The sequence below is a fragment of the Poecilia reticulata genome, chromosome 20 (genome assembly GCF_904066995.2).
Source record: "Poecilia reticulata chromosome 20, P_reticulata-male-v2, whole genome shotgun sequence".
NCBI classification, from domain to species: domain Eukaryota; kingdom Metazoa; phylum Chordata; class Actinopteri; order Cyprinodontiformes; family Poeciliidae; genus Poecilia; species Poecilia reticulata.
This window is the reverse complement of record NC_088849.1, coordinates 13750371-13778177: the sequence shown is the minus strand read 5'-3', so window position 1 is coordinate 13778177 and position 27807 is coordinate 13750371. Positions and strand designations below refer to the sequence as shown.

General features: G+C 38.9%; 1 protein-coding gene across 1 annotated transcript in view; it reads right to left on the bottom strand.

Annotated features, from left to right (window-relative positions):
- The window catches only part of jph1a (junctophilin 1a), a 39376-nt gene that overhangs the window by 9478 nt on the left and 2091 nt on the right, over window positions 1–27807 (bottom strand). The window contains exons 3-4 of the mRNA XM_008438658.3: window positions 25792–26560; window positions 4410–4528 (exon numbers count right to left, since the gene is read on the bottom strand). Of these exons, the coding sequence (XP_008436880.1) occupies window positions 4410–4528; window positions 25792–26560 (888 nt within the window). The remainder of the gene's footprint in view (window positions 1–4409; window positions 4529–25791; window positions 26561–27807) is intronic.

Below are 27807 nucleotides of genomic sequence, written 5' to 3'. Positions count from 1 at the left end.
AACAAAATTGCAATGTGATATATGATATATTACTAGTAGGCTATTCTTAATAGCCAACTATTAATTCACTTTACATTATATTTTCTTGAAAGTCATAAGAAGTTTCTGTGTTAGGTTAACTTAAGGGAAAACTACTGAGTGAAAACTTACACCTCATCTGCTGCTATGAATACACAGCAACACCTGCTCGTGTCTGCCTTTTAGCCCTGACAGCTAGTGGCTTTTATGACCCCACCTGGTTCAAGTACACCTTGACAGGGTCAAAAAGGGTGGAGCAGGATCTCTCTTGCCCTCCCCTCCCAAAGCACCCCCCACCCCCACTCTCGCCTCTCTCTCTGGTGAGCGGCTGAAGGAAGGAACAGCTGCTGTGCGAGCGCAGGAGCAAAGTCCTCTCAGTGCATAAGGATTTCAACTATGTCTCCATTAGACCTCTGTGAGCACACATCAGCACCAAATATAGCCCAATTAACGTCACGCCACAGGCCACGCCCAGAAAACCCCCACTGCTCCCCCTCCAGGGTGCTGTGTGTGTGAATCAATCGGAAAGGTCAGGGTCCTATTTGCTTTGACCCTCTCTTTCCTTTTGAAGTGCATAGTCCCGATCTTAGTGATAATCTGCCATGAGTCTGAAATGCTAATTACAAACAACAAGAGATATGGACCCATAGTTGTAACTATATTATTAGAAACCGAAGGATGAAGATGTGTGCATTTAGGAAGGAAGCCATATTACACTGGAAAAGTCATATTATTCTGATTGAATTCACTATGAATATTTTTTTCACACTATATATATATATATATATTATATATTTGAATCTTCTTTGTAAGTAAACTTGTTTGAGAGTAGCATTACATTTTTCCCCCAGGAAGCTGCAAATACTGGATGCTTACATTCAAACATAAAAAGCCAGCAACAGAGACAAGACAGAAATCTTGATAATCTGTAATAATCTCACTTCCTTCATACCGCAAAAACAAAACAAATTAACATATGTTGAATAAGTTTGGTTATTTGCAGGTGCGTGTTCGGCTTTCAGCCGGACTTAACAGACAAGCTTACGTAACTGAACGTTTAAATGTTCCGGCTCATATGTCATCCTCCGCTGCACATTATTATGACATCGGCCACTCTCTCATTCATGATCTGACTTATAAGGCAAGGACACTCTCCCTGCACACACTTACACACACACCCACCCCGACACGCGTGCACACATGCACACACGTGGATATGGAGAACACTCAGCCTGCCAGGCATGACCGCTGTTTTCCACAACACAAACAAGCCACAGGATGTCTCTGGCCTTGGCTGGCCATTTCTGTGGCTTAGACAGCGACATGCTTGAATGGACCCCATTGTCAATCTGTATGTCACCTACTATTTTGTAGTGGCTTTTGGAAAGGGCCCAAAAGTTGCTTGCTCATAGGGCTAAATATATTCGATCAAATGGAAGGGGACTGGGGGGTGAAGATAGCATTGATCTTACACAGTAAATAAAAATAAACAAAAAAGGTGTGGCTTTGCTTTTCTGAATATTTTAGCTCTTTTTCAGGCAGAATAGGGGAAAGATTAGCACCAAACATATAATGCTAGTGGTTTAGATAAATTCACAGAATGAGTAGATTTAAGTAATACTTCTTGCATTTCTTGTTCAATTGTGTTCAAAGCTCATAACTAACACAAGCTGTATTTGCTTTCATTTTTGGTTGCCAAAAAGGGATTTGTCATATATGAAACACCAATCTCATGCAATGTCATGAGCAACAGTATAACACAATGACAAGCCCAGAATGAAGTAACGATATCTCAGTCTCCAGTTTCACTGTGATGTCATATGTTTATGATCAATGTAGATATTTGACCAATGAGAAGGCCAAATTCAGGAGAAATGTCTGAGAACAATAGGAGAGATAAAAGAACGGCACCTAACCCAGGGATTTAAAAGCGCTATCTGTAGTGAGAGAAGTCTGCTTGTACTGTAAAACATTACTCCACTCAACAAGTTTTGTCATGGCAGCCTGTCATTGTGTCATGAACTCCAAACTAACAGGAGAAAAATAAATGACTGCTATTTAGATGGCAGTGAAAGCTCGTCAGTTTTTTATTTATCAGCTTAAAAACATTAGGACAAAAACATTGTTTGCACTCCAGCTAATTATTGCAGTAAACCATGCTGAAGGTGGCGGAGTTGTTTTGTAGAAATTATTTATTGAATCATTTTTTTAACGCAATCATCATATAATGTGTACTGACAGAGTGTACATTAATGTATAAGCTTGATAAAACAAAAAAAAAGAGACTAGGCTTTCTTGCTTTTTAAATAACACACAAATATCATCCAACATCCACCACAATGCTTTCCACGAAAACGCTCTTTTGTATGACTTCTGCCCCTTTATGTCCCACCTCTGACCTCAGTTGCATCACAACTTTAAAAGAAAATACACAACTTGATAATTTATATAGTATTATATGTCTGTTGCCTACCTTGTAAAAAGACTAAATAGGGCTGAGTTGACACCCTATGCTTTGAAGACAGTATGCCTGTCAGGCAGAGGAAAAGTGAGAACCGCATGGGATAAATAGAAGGAAACCTTTGAAGGGTTCCATTTCCACCACATCTTGTACTCCTTCAGTATAAAGAAAATCAAGAAAAAAAAATGTTTCCATCCTTTTATTTTGCGTTGACTTTAGCGATTCTTTCAATCACAACAAGCCTTTGAGAGCAGGGTAGAAAAAAGCTGCCATTCAGAAAAAATAGTGGCCTGTTTTAGTATAAACACACAGGCCTTCATTGTAGTGTTCGAATTTGTCTTCAGTGTCTTGACTGTTTAATCACACAGCCGGGACACCAATCTCTTTTTTGTTTGTTTTCCGAGAAGAAGCTCAAGAACAAGCTCAAATAGTCAGTGTGAAACGCTCCAACGGGCACAGAAACCCACTTCCCTCTGGTTAACAAGTCTCATAAAATCTGAACTTCATGGACAAATGTGTCGCTTAGAGAAACAGGGGTCGTAAGAGTTACATTCGATTGCTTACAGATTGCAGTTACCATTAGCAACTTTGCAAAACCAGATCCTACAACCACGTCTGTGCTTCGACACTACAATGACTGAAAACCTTGCCTGTGACCATTTCTACGTGCATGGCCACGCAAGTGCTGGGACGGATTTAGCCACAAGAAAAAGTGTTGTGTTACACCAAAGCCACTGACCTCCTTAACCCCACAGTGCACCTGCAGCTTGACTCTGGATAGATGGTTTTCATATCCAAGTGTGCTAACCAACTGGGACCTTGTCAGCATAGCTTTATCCCTGCTTTAGTCCTCTACAGTTTCAATAAAGAATTTTAAAGGAGTGGAAGAGAAATCAATCTTGCCAGCTTTGTTTGATGTGTGTATTTTTTTTTTATGAATGCTCGCTTCATCCGGGAATGGTTACTCCATGTGTTTAAAAATGTTTGAACTTGAGTTGGAAAGCCACAAAGGAACACAGTGTGTGTCTCAAAGCCCTATCAGCTGCTGCTTTGCTGTAAGCTTACAGTGCTGTGTTTATCCCCCTAAGATTTATTATGTGTTTGCTTTTGTTACACTGAAAGTACTCCAGATGATTCAAGAGACTTTAGTATCAAACAAAGATAACACAATTAAATAGAAAAACCTGCGTTCTAATCGTCTTTTTTTTTTGAGAGAGAAAAAGTCTTCCAAACCAACTTCATCGTATGTGAAAAGGCGACCCTCCTTTTCCCCTACAGATCGTTTCTTGAACCGCAGAATCAAGAAAACCCATAAATAGACCCTGTGTGACAACACGTAGTAGGCCAAAAGCGACACATCATGCTTTGATTAAAGAAGTACAAGAACAGGTGAGAAACAAGGTCAGTAACCTACGTCTGGATAGGCTGATAAAGGCACCGCTAAGGTTTGAGACTCCAGAGAACCACAGTGAGAGACGTTATCCACGATTGGAGAAAGCATGGAAACGTAGTGAATCTTCCCAAGAGTGAATGGCCCATTAAACACACTGATGACTGATGGTGGTCATGTGTTGGTCTGGATAAGCTTTGCTGCCTCAGGATCTGGATGACTAGCCATAACAAATGAAACTATGAATTCTGCTGTTGTATGATTTTAACCAAACACATCCATGCCTTAGACGACCCCTCCCTATGTGGTCGAATTTCTCCCTGTTAAAGACATTTTTGTTTAACAGAGGAGAAATTCTCCCTGTTAAAGTAAGACACGATCATTTCTTAAGCTGTTGTCTGTTTGCATTGTGGCGTTAACTGCACTTCGAACATGTTGCCAACACTCAGTTACGGCAAGAACACCTGCAAGAATGGAGCGAAAGTTTGCGCTAAAAGGACACATACTGCATGCTGTGTATGAAATGTTTTAAAATGTTACCTGGCTGGTAAAAGTTGGGGGAGAGCTCCCTGGCAACCGTCCTGGCAATTTCCGACTCATGCACGGCAGAGATGGAGGCTTGTTCTGCTGCCTCGCTTTTTGTCCTGGCATGGGCCGTCCTGCATACAACACAAGGAGCAACAACATTAGAAAACAGGAACTATATTACAAGCACAGAATATCGATTGAAGTTTCCAGTAGAAATAGTTAGTCAAACACATTTATGAACCTTTTCTACTAGAGCAAAAATGCTTTTTGACAGTTACTAAAACGTGCTACAATTTTCAGATTAAATTGCTTTATACTGTTATCATTTCTTTCTCCTATTTTTTTTCTTCTTTCTATTCACTTCACACTAAGCCGTCCAACTCAACCCATCCCTCTTGGATAACATAACACTTTCACTTGTGTTGCCATCTGAAATCCAAATCCTGATTTTCCAAATGGAGCAAAGCCAAAGCCTAGCAAGAGCTTAATGCACTCTGGAGCACTGCACTGGGCTATCAGAAATGGTCCCAAAGAGGGCAGAAAAACACACACACAGGTAGACTCAGAGTGGATGATTAGATTCATAGTGTATTGTACAACTATGGAATAACGTAAGAAGCAGAAAAGCAACTATATATGTTGAGAATGTCTCATAAAACATAAAATTACATATTCGAAGCAATGTTTGAAAAAGAAGAGGTGAACATAAAACAAAACAAAGCAAAAATGTCCAACAGTAATCTAATAAAACCACAGTTTATATTTGCTGCTGGTTTCTAATTTTGCACCTCTGGATTTTGGGGTGTTTTTTTAGCTGACCTTTCATATTGTAAAGAGAGGACTCTTCCCCTATGATACATTCTAGCCTGACAGTGTGTCAGTTCCACCTACCTTAAGGATATTTCTTAACATCTTCCACAATCAATAAAGCAATTTTCTACTACCTGCCTGATCGACTGCAAGGAACTGTCGTTTTGTGAATGCCAGCAGGTCATTCAAGATGTCCAGAAGTCCAGTTTCCAAGTCCAGGTCTAAATCAAGATTCAAGTCGTTGAGGGACACTGAAATTAACATCTACAGTACATGCAATCAAATTCGGCAATCCTAAAGCCAAATTTGACCCATTGGCATGTATCTTCTTCAAAAAATTAAATTTTGTATCTTGGTGACCCTTCTATGAAAGCCGCTGAATAAGTTTGAAAACTGATATGATGTATTCTTTAAAGAACAATTGTGCAAATTAGTTAACATTTGTTAATGTAGAACTGCAAAATGAGTCAAAAAGCATCAAAACTATGTTCTAAATCTACATTTAAAATGTTTGTTGTCAAGTCTAATAGTTATTCTGTGCCAATGTATGATGTGAGGCATCAGAGGCTCAGGCACAATGCAATCCACGAAACAGTGAGAATGTCCAACTTTTTAATTAATCCAAGACAAAATGTTTTTATTTTTGGAAAGCTGTAAGCTGAGAAAGTTTGCTTCTAATTACACCTGCTTAACTCCAAGGGAATAAGTGATACATTTATTAAGTTCTGAAAAGAATCAGTGTCATTAACACAAAGCTCTGAGAGAAATCCATGACTGGATTTTTATAAAACACCTCAAACATTAACAGATAATAACTTACACTCTGCAAATGTTCCCAGCAAATAATAAAAAAAAACACCCTTTCACTGGAGAATTTGCACATAGATGTCAGAAGTATGGTTTACCAGCTCGTTCCCATTGCTGATTACATGAGAGCAAGATTATTAAAGAGATTCATATCCCAAAATTTGAGTCTGACTCTTTAGCCCATTTCTCCTAAGTTCTTCTGAGGCTACTAGTTTTGCAACTTAAGACTCAAGTTTAAGTGTGCTAAAACTGCAATCTTTGACATAATAATATTTTGGGTTTGCTTAGAAAATGAGACATTATTCTCATTTTCTATGAGAGTTGACAGGCCAAACACCGATCAAAACAAACATGAATGGAAATAAACTCCTTGACTATCAATCTACATAACACAACAAAACACCGAACTAAAGAAGTAACCCCAACAAACAGGCCATGCAGAAAACTGAGCTTAAACCAAAATCACAATGTAAGGTGATGAAACATTGGTATGAATTTGCTGAAGGTTAAAGAGACCAGCAACTATCTATATCAGAGCCATGATTCTTTAAACACACACTTAGTTCAACAGAAAACCTTCATTTAAAGCTGAATATTTTCAGGTTCAATAAGCATTGCTGAGACGTACTGTACTATAGCGGTACAATGAAACAAATATTCATTGAAAAACTTTTTTTTAAGGGATTCTAGGTCAAGACAGTGGCACAGAAGTGATCTAGACACCATTTAAAACAACAAAACATCTAAAAAAATAAGCAGATGATTTTAAAGCAAATAATAATAATAATAATAATAATAATAATAATATATTAGATTAACTATGTATTCGGTAAAAATATGTACCTCTGGGTTTATAAAAAAAAAATGTAACAACAACATGAACAGCAAGAGTTCTATGTGCACAATGCACTTATTTAAAACTGGAGTGCTATAATATTCCAAGAATCTACAACAAGGAAGTACAGGATGCAGCTGCAAAGTTCTAGCATCACTGTAAGTATCGACAGCTGTGCCAGCTGGCCTGATTAACCCCGCTCATCCATCTTCCTCTCCCTCCTTCTTTCTTTCAATCAATGCTTCCCGTTTTTTTTTTTTTTTGGCTTTTTTTTCCAATCCTTCAGCTAGCTATTGACGTCTGCCCTCATCTTTCTGCATGCGGGCCGCTCCTCTGCCTCAGCATCTCTCCGTTAGACAGACTCTTCTAATTCAAAATACCCCCTCTTGTCCTTGGACTTTGGACTGCCTTGTTTAGGACAAACTGGACAGTGAAAATATTAAAATGCATGAGGAGCCGCAAAAGAGCCCGAAATAAGTCAGTACATCACCCGAAGACAAAAGACGCACTCAGGCTGTGTGGCTATGTCTGGAAACCATGGAGCTACTGCAGACAAGAACTTGAGCTTAATACATTTTTAACACAGCTGCAGAGTTGGACATGCTTCCAAGTTACTGTAGTTGCAAAAATTTTATTAGTTTGGCTATTTGCTGACACACTGGACAGCTTCGTAATCTTATAGACTAACAGCAAAAACATAGATCACGATATTGATACGGGCTGCAGACATTCAGTTGCCACGCACATTTTCAGAGGAACCTATATAATTCTACTGCTATTTTCGTCGCTGCATAAAGGCATGGCTGTGTGCAGCAATGTCCGTGACGCAGCCCAAAGAATCTGAGCACAGTGAAGTCATGGACAGACCGAAGAAGTGATGCACACTGTTCCCAGACAGGATGTCTGCTGGTGGGAGGTGACAGGCAGAAAATGATGGGAGTGGAGGTGTGATAGAGCACTGGGACAAGAGGGGGTGAAACGAAAGGTGAGAAAATACAGGCGTGTGCAAGGAAGAAATGAAAGAAATGGTTGGTTTTGTTCTTGGCATACACTATAAATGAGATGGTTGAGACATTACAAAAAATTTAAAAATCAATACATTTTGGATACTGTTAGGGTAGTAATTTGTCCAAGTTCCTGTGAGCAACACTGTAACAGACAGAGGTGCACGTCACCAGACTGATTCCAGTTTCAGACTCTGATCCACTATGTGGATCAGAGAATGTTTCAAATTTTTCTCTGAAATCTATAGATGTTATTACAATTTGTTCCGTTAATTTGTACATCAATATTTTTAGGATTTAACTTTTTGAAATGTGTAGGCTTTAATTTTGAAGGCAGGCTTTTTTTTCTCACATTCCCTCCTGAAAGACATGGCAGCAGTGAAGCAAATTAGTAGTAGCTTTGCATAGCTGATAATGACGGTGTGTCATAGACAGTGCCTATTCCTTCTTGAAAGTTTGACCGTTTGCTCTTACGATGTTTATGGTGAAGTACTGTAAAGGTTAATATATTTTGTCTTATCTAAATACACTCATAGCACAGAAATGTTCACCACATCCCTGCAAACCAAAATTGCAAAAGATTATGCAGCATTGTGGTTTTTGTTTTTACTTTAAAGTTCTATTCTATGTTTTTTTTTTTGTTCTTTTATGCTCTATTCTAATTGCTATTTTCTCTAGAAGCTGCCCAGTATGAGCAGCAGACAAAGCAGTGAGCCATCTGGCATGTTGCTTTGTTCATAAGATGAATGTGGCAGGTTCACTCCCTGTCTTTGGTTCACTGGATAGTCCAATTGCGTTTCCCACTGCAAGCAAATCACACACTTTCAGGTGAACCAGACTCCACTCGTTTCGTCTGTACCAGAGTTCGATTTAGCTTCCATGCTTCCCAAACAAAGCAGAAAATCCCAGGTAATAAACTCTAGTCAACGGAAAGTGGGTCCAAACAGCTCCTTGTGTGAAGGTATCCTATAAAACACGTTTAAGGGGTAAAATTAAAAAGAACACACAGTCCCATGGAAAAGATATTCCATGTTCTACTCTCTTATGCCTATATCTATGATCTAGATGTTAATAAGGGATTTGCTTGCATAGACACAAAGCCAAAGCTAGCCCAAGGTAATGCTCCCTTAGCATGAGGCACACCTCGCTTAGTTAAGTCACAGCCACAGGCTGCACTTTAGTCACATATAATATCAGATGCTTGGTATTAAAAGGTCGAGGTAAACAAACTAAACATTGTCCTGATCTAGTCACCATTCCAGCAATTAGTGCAAACCAAGAAACTGGTTATACTCACAATACAGACATTTCCCAACAAGAGGATGTTGAGAGCACAGATGTCATACATATGCCTCTAATGGATTTTGTGCACTTTTTTTTCTTTTCAAAGAACCACACGTGTGTTATTGATGTGTCAATCTGAAAAATGACATGTTATACTTTATGAAATTGGATCTATCATTGAAACGCCAATATTTGCGTCATTTTACCAGTTTAAGTCAGAGCTAAAGCAAACATAATCTATTAGAGATCAAATTACGAAAAACATTACGGTGAGCAGCAATTAAAAGAATATATATGACCTACAGCAAAGTGCAAGCTCACTTATGACCTCTGAAAAAAAAAAGCATTAAGATGTATAACTTTTCAAACAGACCAGCAGCCTCACCAGGCCCTCTGGCTTTGAATATAAAGCAACACCTGTTCCCGTTTAGCTTTGGACTCTGCAAGAACTCTGGTCTGGGGTTGAGTCCCAGCAAATCAAGGTATCTGAACCTGCAAAATGTCACACATACATACAATCTGGACAGTGTTGAGATAGTGACATGAACGTAGGGTGAGTAGGACAAATGACTTTTTCTATGTGGAATCAAAACATTGGTTTCTATGTCAAGAGAAAACATGTTCTGAAAAAAGTAATTTAAAACAAACAAAAGAAAAATGGAGGTTGTTGGGGTGAACTCAGAAAAAGCAGAAAAGAAATAAAAGAGAATGACAAAATTAGAAAGGGAAGGAGACCAAGACAGATCGCTGCTCTGAACCCTCTCGGACATCCAGAACAGCCGAGGTATGCACCGGAGCCTCTCTAATTTTACTGAAGGGTTAAATTTCAAACCCTAGTGCCCACCAGTCCCCACTGTGCTGCCCACTTTAAGGGTTGTCATTCTTCCATCCGAGTGCAATAAGCAGGTATTTTATGTTTGGGTTTAGTTTTTTATCTGTGTCCATACAGTAGATTCCTTGGAGAGAGGATTCAGTCCATCAAGCCCCAGGCTATGGCCTATTTGAGAAATCTCCTCCACATATGCTGACACAGTTCTAAACCTTGTTCCACCCCTTCCTCACATACATTTTCCATTAAATACGCCATTCCTTTTCCCCCGGTTAAATGGTAACTTGAGTGCTCACTGGGACAGTAAACAGTCACAATAAAATAAAAGACATGTACCAATCTTTTCAGTACGTAGGTAAATAAAAGAACATTTCTTTTTTAGCACCTATTTTATTTAATTTGTAACATTATGCTTGTGGTTTTACCAGACAAATTCAGTCACAAGCAAATTCGTCTTCTTTATTAGAAACGGAAAACTGGATCTGTATTTTATATATATATATATATATATATATATATATATATATATATATATATATATATATATATAAATTCCCAGGGCCTCAGTGGTATCAGGACAGACAATCAGCACAAATTAGCACTTAGCTGTCCTGACACAGGCACACTATTTGAATTGCTGGATGTTGCTAATTCAGGATTACTCAAGCATGTCTAACACCATTAGCAGTTAGCTGAAAACCGGCTCCGAAATTATTGAGGAATTAATTTTGGGCTACACTATGGGCTCACATTACCAGGGGCAGTAAAGGTTGGAGGGTGGAGGCTACAGCAAATTAGGTTTTAAACAGAAGACAGAGTGGCTGTTATTAAGAGATAAGCTAAATTTATGCAGGAGAGAAAGCTGCCGGGCCGTACAACAGAAATGTTGGCTTGGTATTCATGCCCAGTAAAACCCATTACTTAAACTATTTTCTGTCTTATGACATGCTTAGTTTGGCGTTAACCTGCCTTTTTCTATCCTTTACTCAAACCCTAATTTCTTTGTAAGCTAGGCAGACCTAGAGTAACAGAACCAGGTAATGCAATGTTAGCTAATAAAAGTTACATACATTTAAATGAATAGAAACATCATGGGGTTATGACACCGAAGCATGAAGTAAAACAGACAAAAAAACTAAACAAATTAAACTTATGTAATGCTCAGTGAAAAGAACCTCTCTGCTGTTTTAATCTTAAGAATTAAGAAAGATTTTAGCTTTTACCTGTTAGCAGTTAGCGTAAGGCCTTAAAGAAAGTGTAAGGATCATTGTAGCCATACATTTTTTTTCAATTAATGTGTAGGTCTTTATTATGTAGTGAAACAGTATGATGAAGTTAGGCGCATGCAGTACAGACACTGAAAGTAAAGGAAAGTAACACAGTCTCCGTCAGGATCTTGGGTTCTTTCAGTTAGTTTTGAGTTTTGTTACTTTCTGTGTTGCTTAGTTCCTTTTTTTTGATTGAATCAGCTATGTTTCTGTTTGGCTTTGGTTCAGTCCTTTCTTGGCGTGTCTAGTAATTCCTTGTCTAGTTATTCTTGGGTTATTCCAACACAACCATAGAATTATTTGATTATCTACGGTTAGGCTTGACGTCCAGCTGAAAAGAAGTGAACCTCATTCCACTCATGTCCCTTGCAGTGGTTTGCAGCTTTGTTCTGTATTTCAATGTGATCAAAACACTTTATTCCACACATTTGCTTTGTGTCACATGCTGTTTTTGCCAATCCTCCATGCAGACCATATTTGTAATAACACAACTTCAAATGTCAGTACATTTGACCACTTATAAGTGTGGATCTTTGCAGCTCCTCCGGAATTACCCTGGGCCACTCGGCTGCTTCTCTGGTCAATGCCTTCTTTGCCTAACCTGTCAGCTTGGGTGAATGGCCATCTCTGAATAGGTTTGCAGTTTCTATTTTCATTTTCAGATAATAGCGTTCAGTGAAATGTTTAAAACTTGGGATGATACTTTCTAACCCAACAACGCTTTAAAACTTCACCACTTTAACTCTGACCTGTTTTTTGTGTTCCTTGGTCTTCATGAGTCTTTTTGTTAATGAATGTTCTCTTAATGCCTTATTCTAGCTGAGCAGGACAGCTCGGACCAGTATTCATTATTTTATGTTTCCACTGCCAATTGGACTCTCTCTGCACATGCAAACCTCTAAGGCTCCCACAGAACAGCTAGGTTTTACTCTGAGAATAAATTAAATGCTGATGGTCTCTGTTTAGTTTGCTAATAGGAGACGTCTAATAGGAGAAGTAAAGGAATGCATCAAAACGCTAAAAAAACCTCTTTAAAATCATACTTCATATTTCTTTCAGTTCACAATTCTGCATTTCTTTTTGTGTGGGCCTGTCAGAAAATATTAAATGTTTTCAAACTTAAGAGTTTATGTATACTATATATTTAAAGGAGTCATCATTCTTATCATACTATAATAGTACATCTGAGTAGTGATTTTCACATCTTACAATTGTACAAGAATTAGGATCCTCTTTCATTTTGTTTAGCAAAACTTCAGCAAATGCTTTTCTTAATATAAAATAATTCAGGTAAAGCTGAATCCATTTGGCGTGAGTAGTATTACTTTAAGTATGGCATAAGTCTAAAACGTAGGATATTTTTATTTTTCCACTGATTTTGCATCATGCCATTCGTTATGCAGGGGTAAGTAGAAGCAGATTGGAAATCTGACTATACAAACCCCATTTCAGGGAAGAAGAATGAGCAGAATCAGTTTTGATTAAATTGGAAAAATCCCTAAACTTTGTTATTTCCATGGATTACAAACAGACCTAATCTCCCTCTGGTGTTCCCTACTCCAAGGCCTCTCTCTCACTGAGCTCTCTACCAAGACCTCTGTTGGCCTCCATCCCAAAAAAAGAAAAAAAAATATATAGGTACAGCTCTGTTTTGTTATGCATTGTTAGGTTTTTATAATATGAGTTGAACCTTGCGTGTGTGTGTTTAAAGAGTGACACAGAATCTGTCATGAAAATGACCCCTGTGGTTTTTGGGAAAGGGCACTGGTTGGGATTCAGACTTCAGCTCTGTGTCCCTCGTGTCAGCACTGCTAGTGAAACATAGCCACAGCTGACACAGCTAAAACACGCAGAGGGAGGGAGCCTCGGTGGCTAAACCATTAACAGCAGCAACACACCGATACAGCAGGGGTCTTCAGACTTATGTTTGAGCTGGCGGACCTATAGATAAGCTTTTATTGTATTTCAGTGACTTGGTATTTGCGTCCACTGCTGGTTTTTACAGGAATTTGTTTTACAGTCCTTTTCACCTCAAATAACACCAATTTAGTTGGCAAAAGTCACATAATTATTGCTGATATTTGTAAACAACATTACCAAATACAAAGTGCACAGGTGAAATGGCATACTGCCGAAAAAAATTTCTTTTTTTAAAAAGTTGACCCCAGGTGAAGCTGAACAGAAGTGAAAATGTGTGGGTGGATGTGCTTTTCTAAGTACTCCACTACATTTAAATATGTGTCCAAACCCTCAATCTACAGGTGAATGGGCTGGTTCTTAACATGATCATAATTTCACCCTAAACATAACCAGACGCTTTCTTTTCAGATTCCAAATAGGTTTTTTTTTAAACTTATTTGAATTTTAAAAACGGACTTTAGCTGCACATAATCTACAGGCTGATATAAAACCTCCAGCGATTAGAACAGATGTGAACAATGTGAAAAAAATAGGTAAAGTTATCTGTTTTATAGTTGGAGCTTTTTGGGCTTTACTTTAAAATGGGAGTCCTCAAGGGATGGTGTCCCTCGTGTATTAAATCTTTCTCTACAGTAATTTAGTCATTTGATTCTTGTGTTTGTGAGCAAGGACTCAAGCAGGGGCTGAAGTTGGAAAACTCTGCTTTGAAAGAGATGGGCCACCCTTCCCTGTTAGTAGAAAGATAAAGCTCAGTTCAAACTAGAAAAATTGTGAAGGACGTCCGTTCTGTCCCTACTATCTTACACAGGTAATTGACGGTTTTACAGCCCACAAGCGAGGAAGAACTCTTCTCTCGCATCATATTTACAAAAGATAAACCAAAGGAATAGTATGACACACCAATTTACCATTTTAAACAGCGGTCTGACCATCTTAGACCATCATATGTATCCAAACTGTTTAATTTCTTTCTCCTTTTTTGTCAGTTGTGAGGCAAAAAAAAAGAGACTGAAACTGCATCTGCATCACACACAACTCAACACACAAATGAGGGAAAAAAAGGGGGGGGGGCTTTGTTATGCAAATCAGGACATTGGGTTTCATGACTAAACAGAAATGTAAACACACACACCCACGTTCTCATGCACAACCATTTGACCTGCACCTTAGAAAACAAACTGCCTGTCACGCAAACGACTTTAATGCAATCACAATTTACATCAACTTTGAGGAACATTTATTGCATTGTGTGCCTACTTGGAAACTGGGAGCAAAGAAACTCACAAAGACCTCTTTAAGAGTTCATCACAGTGTTTACTGTCAGTTTTTTTCCCCCTGACATTTTCCAACAAGAAACTGATACAGTGTCAAATTCTTAAACTGTATTTAACCCAGTTATAAACCGACAGGGTCTCTTAACTTGGCTACTTCATAAGGAAATCCAACAGATGTTTCAAACATTGTGATGTCCTTAAAACAGTAACCATGGTAACCATCTGTTACACTCGAGCCAACTTTTCAGCTAGGCCTCTATTAATTAATTTTTATATCAACATAGGCTCACCACTTTTTTGATGAGGGAGGGTAAAGATGCACTGATGAAGTTGACACATTAAGATACAGTGAAACTGTCTCACTTGAGCGTAAAAAGAGAGAGACTCAAACGAGCATATGCAGTTATTCTACACAGCATATCTTATTCAACTACAAGACTCAGCATCTGAAGCTCAACCTGTGTGAGCAAAGGTCATATTGTCCTGGCAACGATTTGAGCTCAAGCAATAGTTTTAATTATGGTCTTCTCCAATCTCCTGCCACCATTCGCCCTGCTGTCTCACACAAATGAGCTTACACACACACACACACACACACACGCACACATACACACAACCATCAATTTCCTTTTCAGCGCAAAGCCAAAAGCAGCATTAGCATTAAGTTACATCTGCTCACAGCAAAAATACTAAGACGTGTCTTCACACCGTCTATTTTTTTTATGGTTATTCATTTAACAAGATGAGACCTAGAAAATAATATGTGATAAGCACAAGAAAAGTCAAGTATTATATTAATTTATGAACGACAAACAGAGAAGTTGGTCATGGTGTCTCCAGTGCCAATAGTAGGCATTTCCGCATTTGATTACAGCAGTTTCTGAATATACTTCATGAAGAAATGATTCTGTGTGGAAAAGCAAAAGTTGCATTCAGCAACAGACGTGATAATTCCATAATCCAATCCGTGAACATCTGGAGTGAAAACAGCCTAGCTAGCCAATCAGAGTAGCTGAAGAGATTTAAAAGAGGAGCATCAGTATCCAGAGACAAAAGTCACACAGCTCTACTGACATTTCTGTGTACAATTATAATAATATGTTTAGAATTATATTCATGTAATAAGTACCTCTGTCTTTATCACAGTTGCTCATGCTTAACATTTCTTCTAACGCTTTGGCTTGACCAGGTTAGCAAACGCTAGACTAGCTGAAAGATAAACGTTCCTCCTATTACCACAAGGCTGATAACATAAGTTGACAGGCCCAGTTGACTAAATCCAAGACTAAATTTGTACTTTTCTTATTCGGGTTTATGTGAAATTACCCTTCTTCATATATAAGGGGTCCTGTAAGTCAAACTACTTTGAGGGATGCACATTTTATTGATTGACACAGCTGCAAAGGTGCTTTCAGCACTAGAACATTTTCACATTTTTTCACTTTACAACCTCAAGCATTAATGTATGCTATTGGGATCTCATGTGACAGAACCGCACAGAGTAGTGCATCATTATAAAGTGGAAGGAAAAAGAACATATGGTTTTCAATATTTTTACAGATACGCTGTAATGTGTCTTGTGCATATGGTATTTAACTGTGAGGTTGATTAGAGTATGTCTCTACTAACATTAATGTTCACGTCTTGCCACGCCCACTAAACCAGCTTTTGTCTAAACATTGACTAGGCTGTTTTAGCATGACCACCCTTTGATTTAAACAATTTGATTGTAGCTCTGGCTTTATGTTTGCCTTTCTAGTATTTAACAACCTCTGTATGTTGTTTTTCTTTTTCTTTTTCAATGAATAAATTGTATTTTTCCCTTTCTGACTTCTGCTCATTCTCCAACCCGAGCTGGTAAATGCTGCAGTTTCTTCAGAGTGGTTCAGTTGGCAATGTTTACGGCAGCTTTGCAGTCACAAACTCGTTCCATTTTCGGATGATAGTTTGAACAGTGTGTTCCCAGCATATCCAAAGCTAGGGATACTGTTTCATAAACTAAGCCAGCTTTAAACTTCTCCATAACTTTATCTCTCACTAATTTGCCGTGTTCTTCGGTTTTAATTATTAAAAAAAACAAACAAACAAACAAACAAAAAACCTCACAATCCTTAGAGGACTTTCACATAGGAGCTGGATTTATAGAGAATTTAAATTACACACAGATAATATCAATCAGGTGACTTCTGAAGGTAGCTAGATTCACTGGGTTTTATTTAGGGGTATCAGAATGAAGGCAATAAATGCAACTGCACACCGTACAGACTTAAAAAATAAAGAAAACTCATGCTGTATAGCCTTTACTTGTATTTACTCCAAAGTGCTTCACACTATGTACAGTTATTCATTCACATGCTGATGTTGGCTGTAGCCATAGCTGACCTGAGGCAGAACTGACAGACCAGAGGCTACCATACTCTGGTGCCACTGAGCTCTCTGACCATCACCAGCAGGAAAGATGGGTGAAGTGTCTTGCCCTCCAGTTGCAGGTCAAATGTCTGCCATGTCGCTAATATTTCATTTACCTTCTACTTCACAGTTAACCACAACTTTGTGTTGGTCTGTCACATAAAATCTTAATAAAATAGACCGTAATGTTAAAAATGAAAAAAAAAAAAAGTTCTAGAAGTACAAAAGACAGTGGAACCAGCAGTTTCTAAATTACTTGCACAAACGCATTCCCCTAATTGGTGTTGACAGGGATAAGCTAACACGCACAGACACACACTTCCTAAAACACTTTGGCAAATTCCAAGCAGTCAACAAAACACGGAAATCATTTAAACAAGAATCAAAACTTAATAGGAAGTGCTTTCGATTGCGCGGTAAAGCGTACTCTCTGTCTCGTTGGCATGTTTCTATTTATAGGCATTGCTACAGTCTACATGCTCTTTCAGACACTGGGCTGCTGCAGTACCTTTAGCTGATGCAATTACTGTTTCGTTGATATTCAGCCACTTGAGCTCCCTGGATTTCCCTCTCCGTCATATCTCATTGAACATTTTCCGAAGTAGTGCATCGATGGCTGTATGAAATGTTCAACCACACCGCAACAGGCTACTGTTTTACCTTGAAACTCTCTTGAGGATGACACGGCCCCTTCCACACATGTGGTGGCAAATATACATGATGAACAGAAGCGTCGTTTATTTCTACATATGAAAGTGTCCGACACAACACGAAATCCACTCCCCTGAGTTGTAACTGAGCATGAACTGGATGAAGGAAAGCAAAACTGGTGAGAAATTTATGAGGTAGGTTAAAAAACACAGAAATATATATATATATAGAAATATATATATATATATATATATATATATATATATATATATATATATATATATATACACATACAGATATATTTACATTTTTAACAATGGCAGGTACACAAAGAGATGAAATAGATGATAGCCAGAGACACCACGTGACTCCTGTCCTCTCCCTTTCTGCTTGTCCTCCCGCTTGGCTGACTCATTCCAGCCTTTCTGGAGAAGCTGAAGAAATATGTGCCATTCCCAGAAAGATTACAAGCCACAGATACACAGCACTGGAATGTAGGTGAAACCCAATCCTATCGCCGGTTCTGTCTGCGATAGGATTGGGTTGTGACACAGCGCGGGCGCTCCCCTCCCATCCTCTCTCGGTCATTTCCACCATTTCCCAAATAGTCACTTGAGGACAAAGAGCTCAAACATTGTAGCTATACATCACCTCAAAAACTAGTCTTAGTCTTGGTCTCCACATACTGTACACTTGCTTTTACTTCTGCTTGCTATCATCAGTCTACACAGTGTTCTGGAACTGATACAAACTCAAATTGCTGCAGGCTAGGAGCTGATTTCTGCCAAAATATATTTTTCTTTCTCGCCTTCTTACCGTCTCCCACCAGGGAGAAGAAATATATCTGAGTAGGAAGTGAAAAAAAAGAAAGAAAATAGCTTCATCCTCTCACTCTGAAAAATGTCTTTATTTGTCTGTAGTACTTGAATAACTACTATGTCTCTCAAAAAAAGTCAAATTGAGCTCAATTTATGTAGTGGACCCTCGTTATAAGTGGGGTACAGAGAACATAGCTAAAATCTGTGAATACTTTGGTCCCCTAATGCTGATCTACTGAAGAGTTCAAACATCAAATACATCTGAATGTGTACAACAGCAGAAGCATCTCCTTATTCCCACTGTTGGAGGTGCAGCCAATCAGAGACAAGGAAAATAAATGCTGTTCCTGGATTGGCAAATTTGAAATCGCCAGCCAATGGAGTGTCAAGTAGCATTGCACCTAGTTCAGTCAGGTATGGATTCACATACTGACAGACACACTCCATCTTGGGCTGTGGTTGCCATTGAATACATGTTTTTGGCAAATGTACTTGTTGCTGTGATTTCTTGATTCTGTTTTTTACTCATTCCGCAGGTGTAGAAACAGAAATTCCTCTCGTTTTTTTATCATTTATCCCAACACACCTGAATGAAATACTTGTGTTACCTCCTCAGCATACCTTCGGATTTGACAAAGGCCTTCTAATGAGTCAATTTGGTGTGTGAGAGCCAGACTGCGTTTAGGACAGTGGGACTCAAAGACTAGTATTGGAGACCCCTGCTCTAAAGCATTCTCAGAACATTTGAATTTATACTGAGATTGCATTACACATAGGAATTCCATATTAATTGACTTTGAACTGTTATTGGAATAAGTGGGACTGAACACTTTTCAGATTTTTCTTGGTAAAAAAAATCTAAAAGTGCATCACTTTTCTTCCACTTTTCAATTATGCACTGCTTTGTGTAGAGTAGATATTATATTTTTCTTTCCATTAAACTTAGATTATAGAACGACAATGATGAATAAATGCCTCTTTTGAAACATACTTAACGGAGGCACCAATAAATATGGAGACCGCTTTAAATGTATACATGTAAAAGCTCCTAATTAATAATGACATAGCTCTTAAATAATTTGCTTCCACTTGCATATGACTGTTAGTTATGACTTCATATAATAGTAATGCAGTTAGGTACAGAAGACTAAATTTCACAGTGTAATTTGATTACACAGTGGGTCATTTAAAAACCGCTCAACTAACTTATGATGAAATGTGTTGTTGCATCAGCAGGTTTATTTATAGCTCTGTCATATGTAGTAGCTGGCACTGACCCTGGTAATAAATATTAATATACGAACCCTATTTGGATAGCTATTTTATATGTGTACGTCTGCGTGTTCGATTCTGTCATAACAGGACGGTTCTTCATACCTCTAGGCTCTACATGTGATTTATATATATATATTTTTGCTACTGTAAATGTCTTTTATTGCAAACATGACATTAAGTGTGCTTCAAAAAGACATAGTTACAAACAGAACATTAGCTATTTCACAAATATTCGACTTTACAGCTGCTTCAAATAAGAATATTCCCCTGCTGTTGTGGGACAGTTGATATTGTACGTAGGGCTGGAATTATTCTACTCACGTGTCGTTGAATAACTTTCCCCAAAAAAGGAGCCGGTGGTGTGTGGCTGAGGTCACCTCGCACAGCAGGTGATGAACAAACACCCCGGACACAAACACCACAAACGCATTCCGCACATATTTTCACATCTATACACTCAGAAAGCTTTGCCCGTTCCCTTTGAATCACTTTCTCACATTTTTAGACATTCGCGCACACATTGACACACGTGCACACACTTTCAGGAGAGATGGTAGTGTCACAGACATGGCTATATCAGTGTTGGGACGGGTATATATTTCTGGCTGGTGCTGATAAGCCAACTGATGCCTTGCCTTATTTAGGCAGCGCTCAGTGCTGATACACTAGCAGAGGCACACACAGTGCATGTACTCCGTATGTGTTTGTTTAGAAGGCTGTGTGCATCTCAGTGTATATGTATGTGAGGGGCTCATGAGCGGAAATAGCTGGGCTCTGAATAAGTGAAGGTATATAGATAGAGGTGCATGTGTACCTAAAACACTCCACTACTTTCTTATTTAAAGGGAAGTATGGGAAAGGAGATTGACGTACTGTTTTACAGAATTTCTTTGGTCACTGAGAATTTTGACCCAACATTTTCCCACAACTTAAATTCTAGGGGTGTTGCATCATCATGATATGAAAAAAACAAAAAACAATCAAGATATTTCTTCTCTTGAGAATGTCTGTCTTGCTAATTGCTATCTATTTGATGATAGTTGATGTTATTTGGACAAATTACTACTAAAGAAGCACCGAAACCCCTTTTAATTGTTTTTTATTTACATAGAAGGTTTTGGGCAGTTGGTGGAAAAATAAAATGTGATAAATAAGAATGTTCTTCAAGTGCTACAAGAAAAAAATATCTCTGCATTGTGCATGGGAAGTTCAAATGTGGCGCTAACAGAATTGCTAGCTAGCCCAAAATGCATACTGGTCCACCATGAGCAATTTTACATGGTTTACCTATTCGTCAAGATCCTTAACAGTAAGGCGCATGTATGAAAAATAATAATAAAAGACATTTTAGAAATAATTTCTTTCATTTAAAAAACTATTCACATAGATTTACAATGCGCCATTTTATTAATAGTTTGATAACATTTTATTACAATTTTTTTCCAAACCACAAAACTAATTCAAATCTTTGATTAGTGAAAGCCGTGATTGTGAAATCTGATATCAGTGACAGCAAAAAACCCCTTTTTGTGTGATTAGTCAGGGGCTACAAATTCTAAAATATCTCCCAAAGGACTTTGAAATCTCTCAGTTAAAAAAAACAACAACCCAATTTGGGTTTATTTTTGCAAAGTCCAAATAAGGATCAGTCCAGCACTAGGTTGATTTCACTCAGTAGATTTGACCCTGAATGCCTGGTTAGGTTTTCACTCCAGCAAAATAGGTTATAGTTCCTAATGGCAATCACAGAGTGAACTGAAAAAAATAACCCCTAACCTGGATTATAAAAAAGTAATATTTCCAGGATACACCCTGAACAGGTTATCACCTCATCACATTGACTTCAGGATGAGTCAGTTTGGTTTTTCAAGTTTTGCTGTCAGAAACCTGGATGTAAGTGGTGTGGGTCTGCTAAATCTCCACACCAAAAACAAAACAAACCGAAAACAACAACGATTCTGCAAATCTTTGCACAAAGAGACAAAAGAGGCATCAAATGGCTCACAACTATGTCCAGCTGGATTTCATGTCATGTTCTAACTTACAGTCAGACATTTGATGGTCTATCATTACATGCATTGTTTTTCTGCTGAATGCAACCTTTAAGTACATCCCAATTACGGCAATACTATAACAGGAAAACATGCAACCGTAACGTTTCTCCATAAAAATGAAATGACAATATGTCTAACTCGCATATGCCTGGCTTTTTCATTGATTTTCTTTAAAATCTGAACTCTTGGAGAGCTTTAGCAACTTAGCCACTTAAAATGTGAATCCATCACAGCCACCAACGGGGAACATTCATCCAACAAGCCGAGTAAATTGTTGGCATGCTTCATTTGTACTAATGACAAAATATTAAATCAAATTATAATAACCTACCAAACACTGCATTCAAGAAGCCCCTTACAATTGTGACACGTGGAATCTGAGACGATCATTTCTATTTGATGTATACTGCAACTCTAATCTCAAGAAATCAATACAACACCTCTTGATATTAGACAAATTACTGTTTAGAAAAAAAGGGATTTTTTTTGTTGATTTTAAATGTCCTTGCTTACAGATAAAGAAAATGTGTAATTTGGTATTTTAGACAATAAGAACGTAAGACAAAAAAAGAGAATTTACAAAACAGAAATTTCAACCCACTGAAAAGTGTTTTATATACTGAACTAAACACCTTGTTGGGGCTTATTTAGCATGAGTCACTGCAGCGATGTGGCGTGGAGACTTTTATCCTATGGCTTGGTTGAGGTCAGGTTGCTTAAAAAGCAGCCATCTGTAGCTCATCTAATTTGTTTTGTGAATTGTTTCTCCTCTCAAGACATTTGCTTCTGCACATTTTCTCTCCCCCATTTTTATTTTCTACTCAACTTGCCATTACTGTACAAGTTGAAAACAGCACCTCCCTTCTTTAGGAAACAGCTTCTCTTTCTTAAGGGAAACTGTTGAGTCAATTGTGCTCTCTCTTTGTGCTTTGGTCATAAAATGACCATAAAACATAAAAAGTGTTTTCTAAAAAAAAAAAAATTTGAAGTTTTCATTAATTGTAAGATAAATGACACAAAAACAAAAAGATTTGTTTTTGTGTAAAACAAATCTTATTAAAATGTCGATGTGATTCTGATTGATTGACATGCACCTGGATAGCCATTTAAACATCTGTTCTTTGTACACATTCAGAGGAGGTTTATATAGGAAGCTGAGATAACAAAGGCCCTCACAGTACCTTGCACACTCTGTGTGTACATACAGCAAAACTGCTGAGTTACCAAGATACCTAAACTGCTGAACTGTAACAAAAAAACGATTCATGGGAGAAGCTTCATGAGTCTGTGAACCTTTCAGCCGCCTGGTCACTTATCTCGGTTCCCAGGCCTCATTTAACCACGCCACACAAACACACGCCCACACACACACGCACACACGCACGCACGCACACACACACACACGCGCGCGTGTGTTGCAGACTTGGTGAAAGTGTCCATTTTGCAAAGATAGGTGGGCACAATAACTGTGAATGAGAGACGGAGAACTTCACTCCACTGAATCACACTAGCTCTCTATTGATTAGCTCATCACAAGCATGAGGTCATCAGCTCCATCCCAGAGGCGGAAGGGATAGCTCCTCTCTACTGTAAAACCACAGGGGAGTGTTACTCTCCATGCCCCTTTTTCACCCCCTCCTGCTCCTCCATCACCTCAGCCCTCCTCTTCAGAAACCATCAGCTCAGCAAACACGCAGCTCCCCCGGTCGTGCTCTATTAGAACTCGTACGATTTAATCCATTTTACTCTCCGGCATGCGCTCATCTCCCTCAGCTCGCCCTGCTTCCCTCTGCGTCCTCTGGGAACGCTGCACAATCAAAGACAGAGAGTCATGTGACTAGGACCAGATCAATACGAGTGCATCTTTCACAGTGCGCTGTACTGTACAACCGGACTTACATAACTTGCTGACAACTCGCCGCTCTGTGGAGCTCAGAGCATAAATGTGCTCTTAAAAAATATCTTGAAAGGAGGCAGAGAGTTTAAAGACTTCGGCGCACGATGCAGACTGTAATTTGATCACTCAAGTTCAGCAGAGGGAACCTTGCTGTCTGATATAAACACTTTGTGCAAACTGAATCCTTTTCCTGGCCATTCCCTGTGTAAACAACCAAAGAGGAGATCAGATGTCTCTTGCTTTAAAAGCATCCGCCATTTATCTACATTCCCAGTATGATTATTTCAAGCCCAGCAGCCTTCACTGACATGTATGAAGTCTCACCCTAATGCAGGTTCTGTTGTTAACAAAATAGGAATGAAGATATTTTACAGTAAACATGTCAAGTCAGCCTTGTGCTATTTTACATCTTTAAACTCAAATAACAATATTCTTCTTATAATAGAAATAATACAGTGTCATAAACACCTTATATTCAAAGCCTCTGCTATTACTGTTTTGTCTTTTGAAACAATTATTTAAAGCCAATCTTAAATGTTTTGCAGAAAACTTGTGAACCATATGCCTGACTGAAACAGCTTTGCTTATTCAATAACTATTCCAGTGAAATCTCAGATAGAATCCCGAGCAAACTTCTGCCTAACAAGTTGATGTGTGAGCATCTTTAAATTCCTATGTTGTCAAGACTAAATGCATCAAAATGCGATGTCTGCTTTCCTTACTGATGTGACTAGTTTTACTCGAAGATTACAAACCCCTAAAGGCAGAATAAACGAATCTAGATACTTTGATTCATAACAAAACAAGACTCTTACTGTTTTTGAAAAAAAAAAAAACAATTTGAACTATGACAGAAAAACAAAAAAGTTGGGTTCAATGAGACGCTTACATCTCTTCACAGGCATTGATGCCTTCTTAATTTGAGGGTTTTAATTATTTGAATTTGAACTCTTCTCTCCCCCACCCCCCAAGTAAAAAAAACAAAACAAAAAAAAAACAAAAAAAAAGCTTAAAAGAATAAGAATTACAACAGATTTTTTTTCTCATTAGTACAGAGTTAGAATATAATGACCAAGTAAACAAGTACTTGGCCCTTGGTATCCAGGAAACCAACCAATGTAAATAAACCAAATCTGCTAAGAAGAGTGGCCAATCATGCTAGGATCGGACCTTAGTGATGGCTTTCATTTGCTAAGGGACGTTTCCACCTTGAAAACCAAATAATAAAACAATAAAAGCCTCACATTTATATTGGATACATGAAGATGATGACAGAACACAAACATATCCAAAATTGTTCAGCTCTTTCATGAAGCAGCCTACTTAAGTCACATGGCACAAACTTTTGCAGACATAGACAATAAGCCAAATATATGTAAGAACTTTACCTGTAAGGGAAAAACTACATTCCTTTTTTTAAGTTTTAAAGGGAGATACAGTATGTTCACAGATAAAATGTTGAAACATTTTAAGCAGTCCAAGCCAAAATCTAAGTCTTGTTAGCTTCACACATGTTGCTACGGTCGTCGTGAGAATGAACAACAAATGATCAGCTATTGTGCTGTGATTTAACCGTGTGTTTAAACTGCACTCACGCGTCTGAGCTTCTGGATTTCATAAATTGTCGTTGACATGTTTATGCATGCAAATTTATGTGCCCCCCTTCGGAGAGCAGGAGCAAAATCAGCCATGCCTGATTGCATCAAACCCTTTTCCCAGCTTGTACTCGCTCCCTAAGTCATCACTCATACAATTCCCTGATGCAATGAAAGCAGAGGATGTCAAAGCAATGCTGTGAGCCCCAGCGTGGTGGTGGAGATCGGTGGTAGGGGGGGACTCTGGATGAAAAGGTCACATCACATTCACCTGTTAAAGAGCAGATGCCACATCAGAGCAATACTTGGCGTGGGCACAGCTACGGGTCATACAGCTCACACACGTGAACTCTCCGACACACGAAACACGCACACAATGCAAACAAAGACGCCCGACCCCTTCCCCTGGGAATGAAAAACTTGTGCAGAGAATAGAAGCAGAATCTTTTTTTCAGGTACTATTGCCCTGGCAACACAAAATCCTTGACTGCTGATGATGTAAAAAGGTTGGACAACAGGTCACTAGACAACTCAGAGCTTTCAATTTATGAAAACACTCCTCAGGGTGTTCTCCTGTCTTTGTTGTCTATTTAAACAGTGCACACACACATGCATATACAGGGGGATGAATGAAAACACACATGCACATAAGCATCACAAGTACCTGGAAGCGGCTATTTCCACCTTACTCCTCGCAATGGCTGCAGCCCGCTGTGCCCCCTCCACAGCACGATCTACCTTCTCTTTGGTTTTGGGATTCTTAAGAGGAATCAACTGCTTTCTTATTCCACGCACCAGCACATTATTTTTGTACTTCCCTTCTTCTTTGGTGCTGTCTGGGAAAACAGTGCACCCATAGCCATGGCGCTTGTTGTTAAGCCACTCTCCTTCATATTTCATCCCGTTGGATCTCTCTGAAACACCAAATCCGTTACGCTTGTCATTCTTCCACTCCCCCATGTAGGTCTCAGTCGTGGTCGCGTCCACGTGGTCCTCCAGAGGTAGGTCCTCGTCTGGCAGCTCGCCATCACCGATTGATATGGTGGAGTTGGCGTCGCTGGAACTGATTCGGCTCATGGTGGCATCGCTCCTTGCGGAGCTGCGTTTGCTGGAGATAGAGGTCCGAGAGTCAGACTTGCGCAACTGCCTAAGGCTGCCGAAAAGCGAACCCCGGCGGAACAGGCCCTTCTTCTTGCCGGTGACGACCTCGCTGTCTGAGTGGAAGTTGAGGACGAAACCACCGCGAGTGCCCGTCGGCGTGTCCACAGGGGAGGAGAGGTCGTGGAGGACTGCACCGTTGCTCTGCTCAGAGCGCAGGGAGGCCATGGACGTACGAAGCGGGGAACGGATGACGGTGGCCATGCCGTAGGGAACACTCTGACGGACGCCATAACCGTGACGCATCCCACCCATCCATTGGCCTTGATAGGTTCCTGGGAAACATGTAGACATAAACCAGTGAGTTGCTGTGCTTCCCTAACATTTTACCATTCATCCTTCAATGAAATCCCTTTCCGCTTACAAGCTCTAAAGATATTTTACTTTTGTCATGTCTACTATGTGAAAATGGTTGGAAATAAGAATTATATGTTGGCATTTTTCAGAAATCGAATTTTTGGTGGTGAAAATTAGGAACTGTTGAGAAAACTAATGTAATTTATTTACCTTATGTGTTGGCATACTGAGGCAGGAAATTTAATAGTGGTAATTGGACAAACAAAATCTGCTCCTCCTCTACTTCTAAGAATCTCTTTATGCTACCCGTCTTGGAGTGATTGGAGTACGGTCTGAAGGCAAGTATGTAAGGGATTCTGGCAGAAATGAATGGACTTCACAAAGGTGCTGAAATGAATACACTTACTCATACAGCAACTTAAAGGATCCATGCTTTGGGATCTAATGCACATATATACATTAGCTAATGAAATACTTTCTCTTTTTTTAGATCAGTGATGATAAACACAGCAAACTGAATCAAAGGCTTAATTGAAGACCATCTGATTCTGTGAATCACTTGATATAAACAAGAATCACTTGGGTAGGATTATGTTTTCAGGCAGCGACTAACTCTCCTCACTGACGATACGCAAATTCACTTCTGTTTGCCTGTGACGACAGGGAATTGCTATGAGTCACATAATAAGAGGGATACTTTATTAATCCTATTCAGTGCAGCTGAGCATGTGCAGGTCTTCTGTAGCTTCTTCAAAGCATCACATTACAATCCCGATCCTAATTAATACGTTGCTCCAATCTCATTTTGAAACACAATGAAATAAGCTGCTATGGTCACATGTTAACAAAAAAAAGGGGGGCAAGAAAAGCTACACTGGCCTGAGCGGGAATTTAGATGGATAAACAGTGTGATTAACAGGCTGGCTCCGCACTGCAGTCCAATTTGGTAACCCTGCAGATCAAGTTATCAGGATGCAACAGGGTCAGACAGCCAGATGTTGAGTAGATCCTCTAGGATCAGCTGATTTACCGAGCCCAGCAAACTGCAACATTTATTTATTCTGCACCATGAGGCCTCACTTAAGAGTAGATAACAGATCCTCCAGTCTCTTGGATGTCTCACAGAATGATAAGTAACAATACTAAGAAGATAATATATATATATATATATATATATATATATATATATATATATATATATATATATATATATATATCATGATTA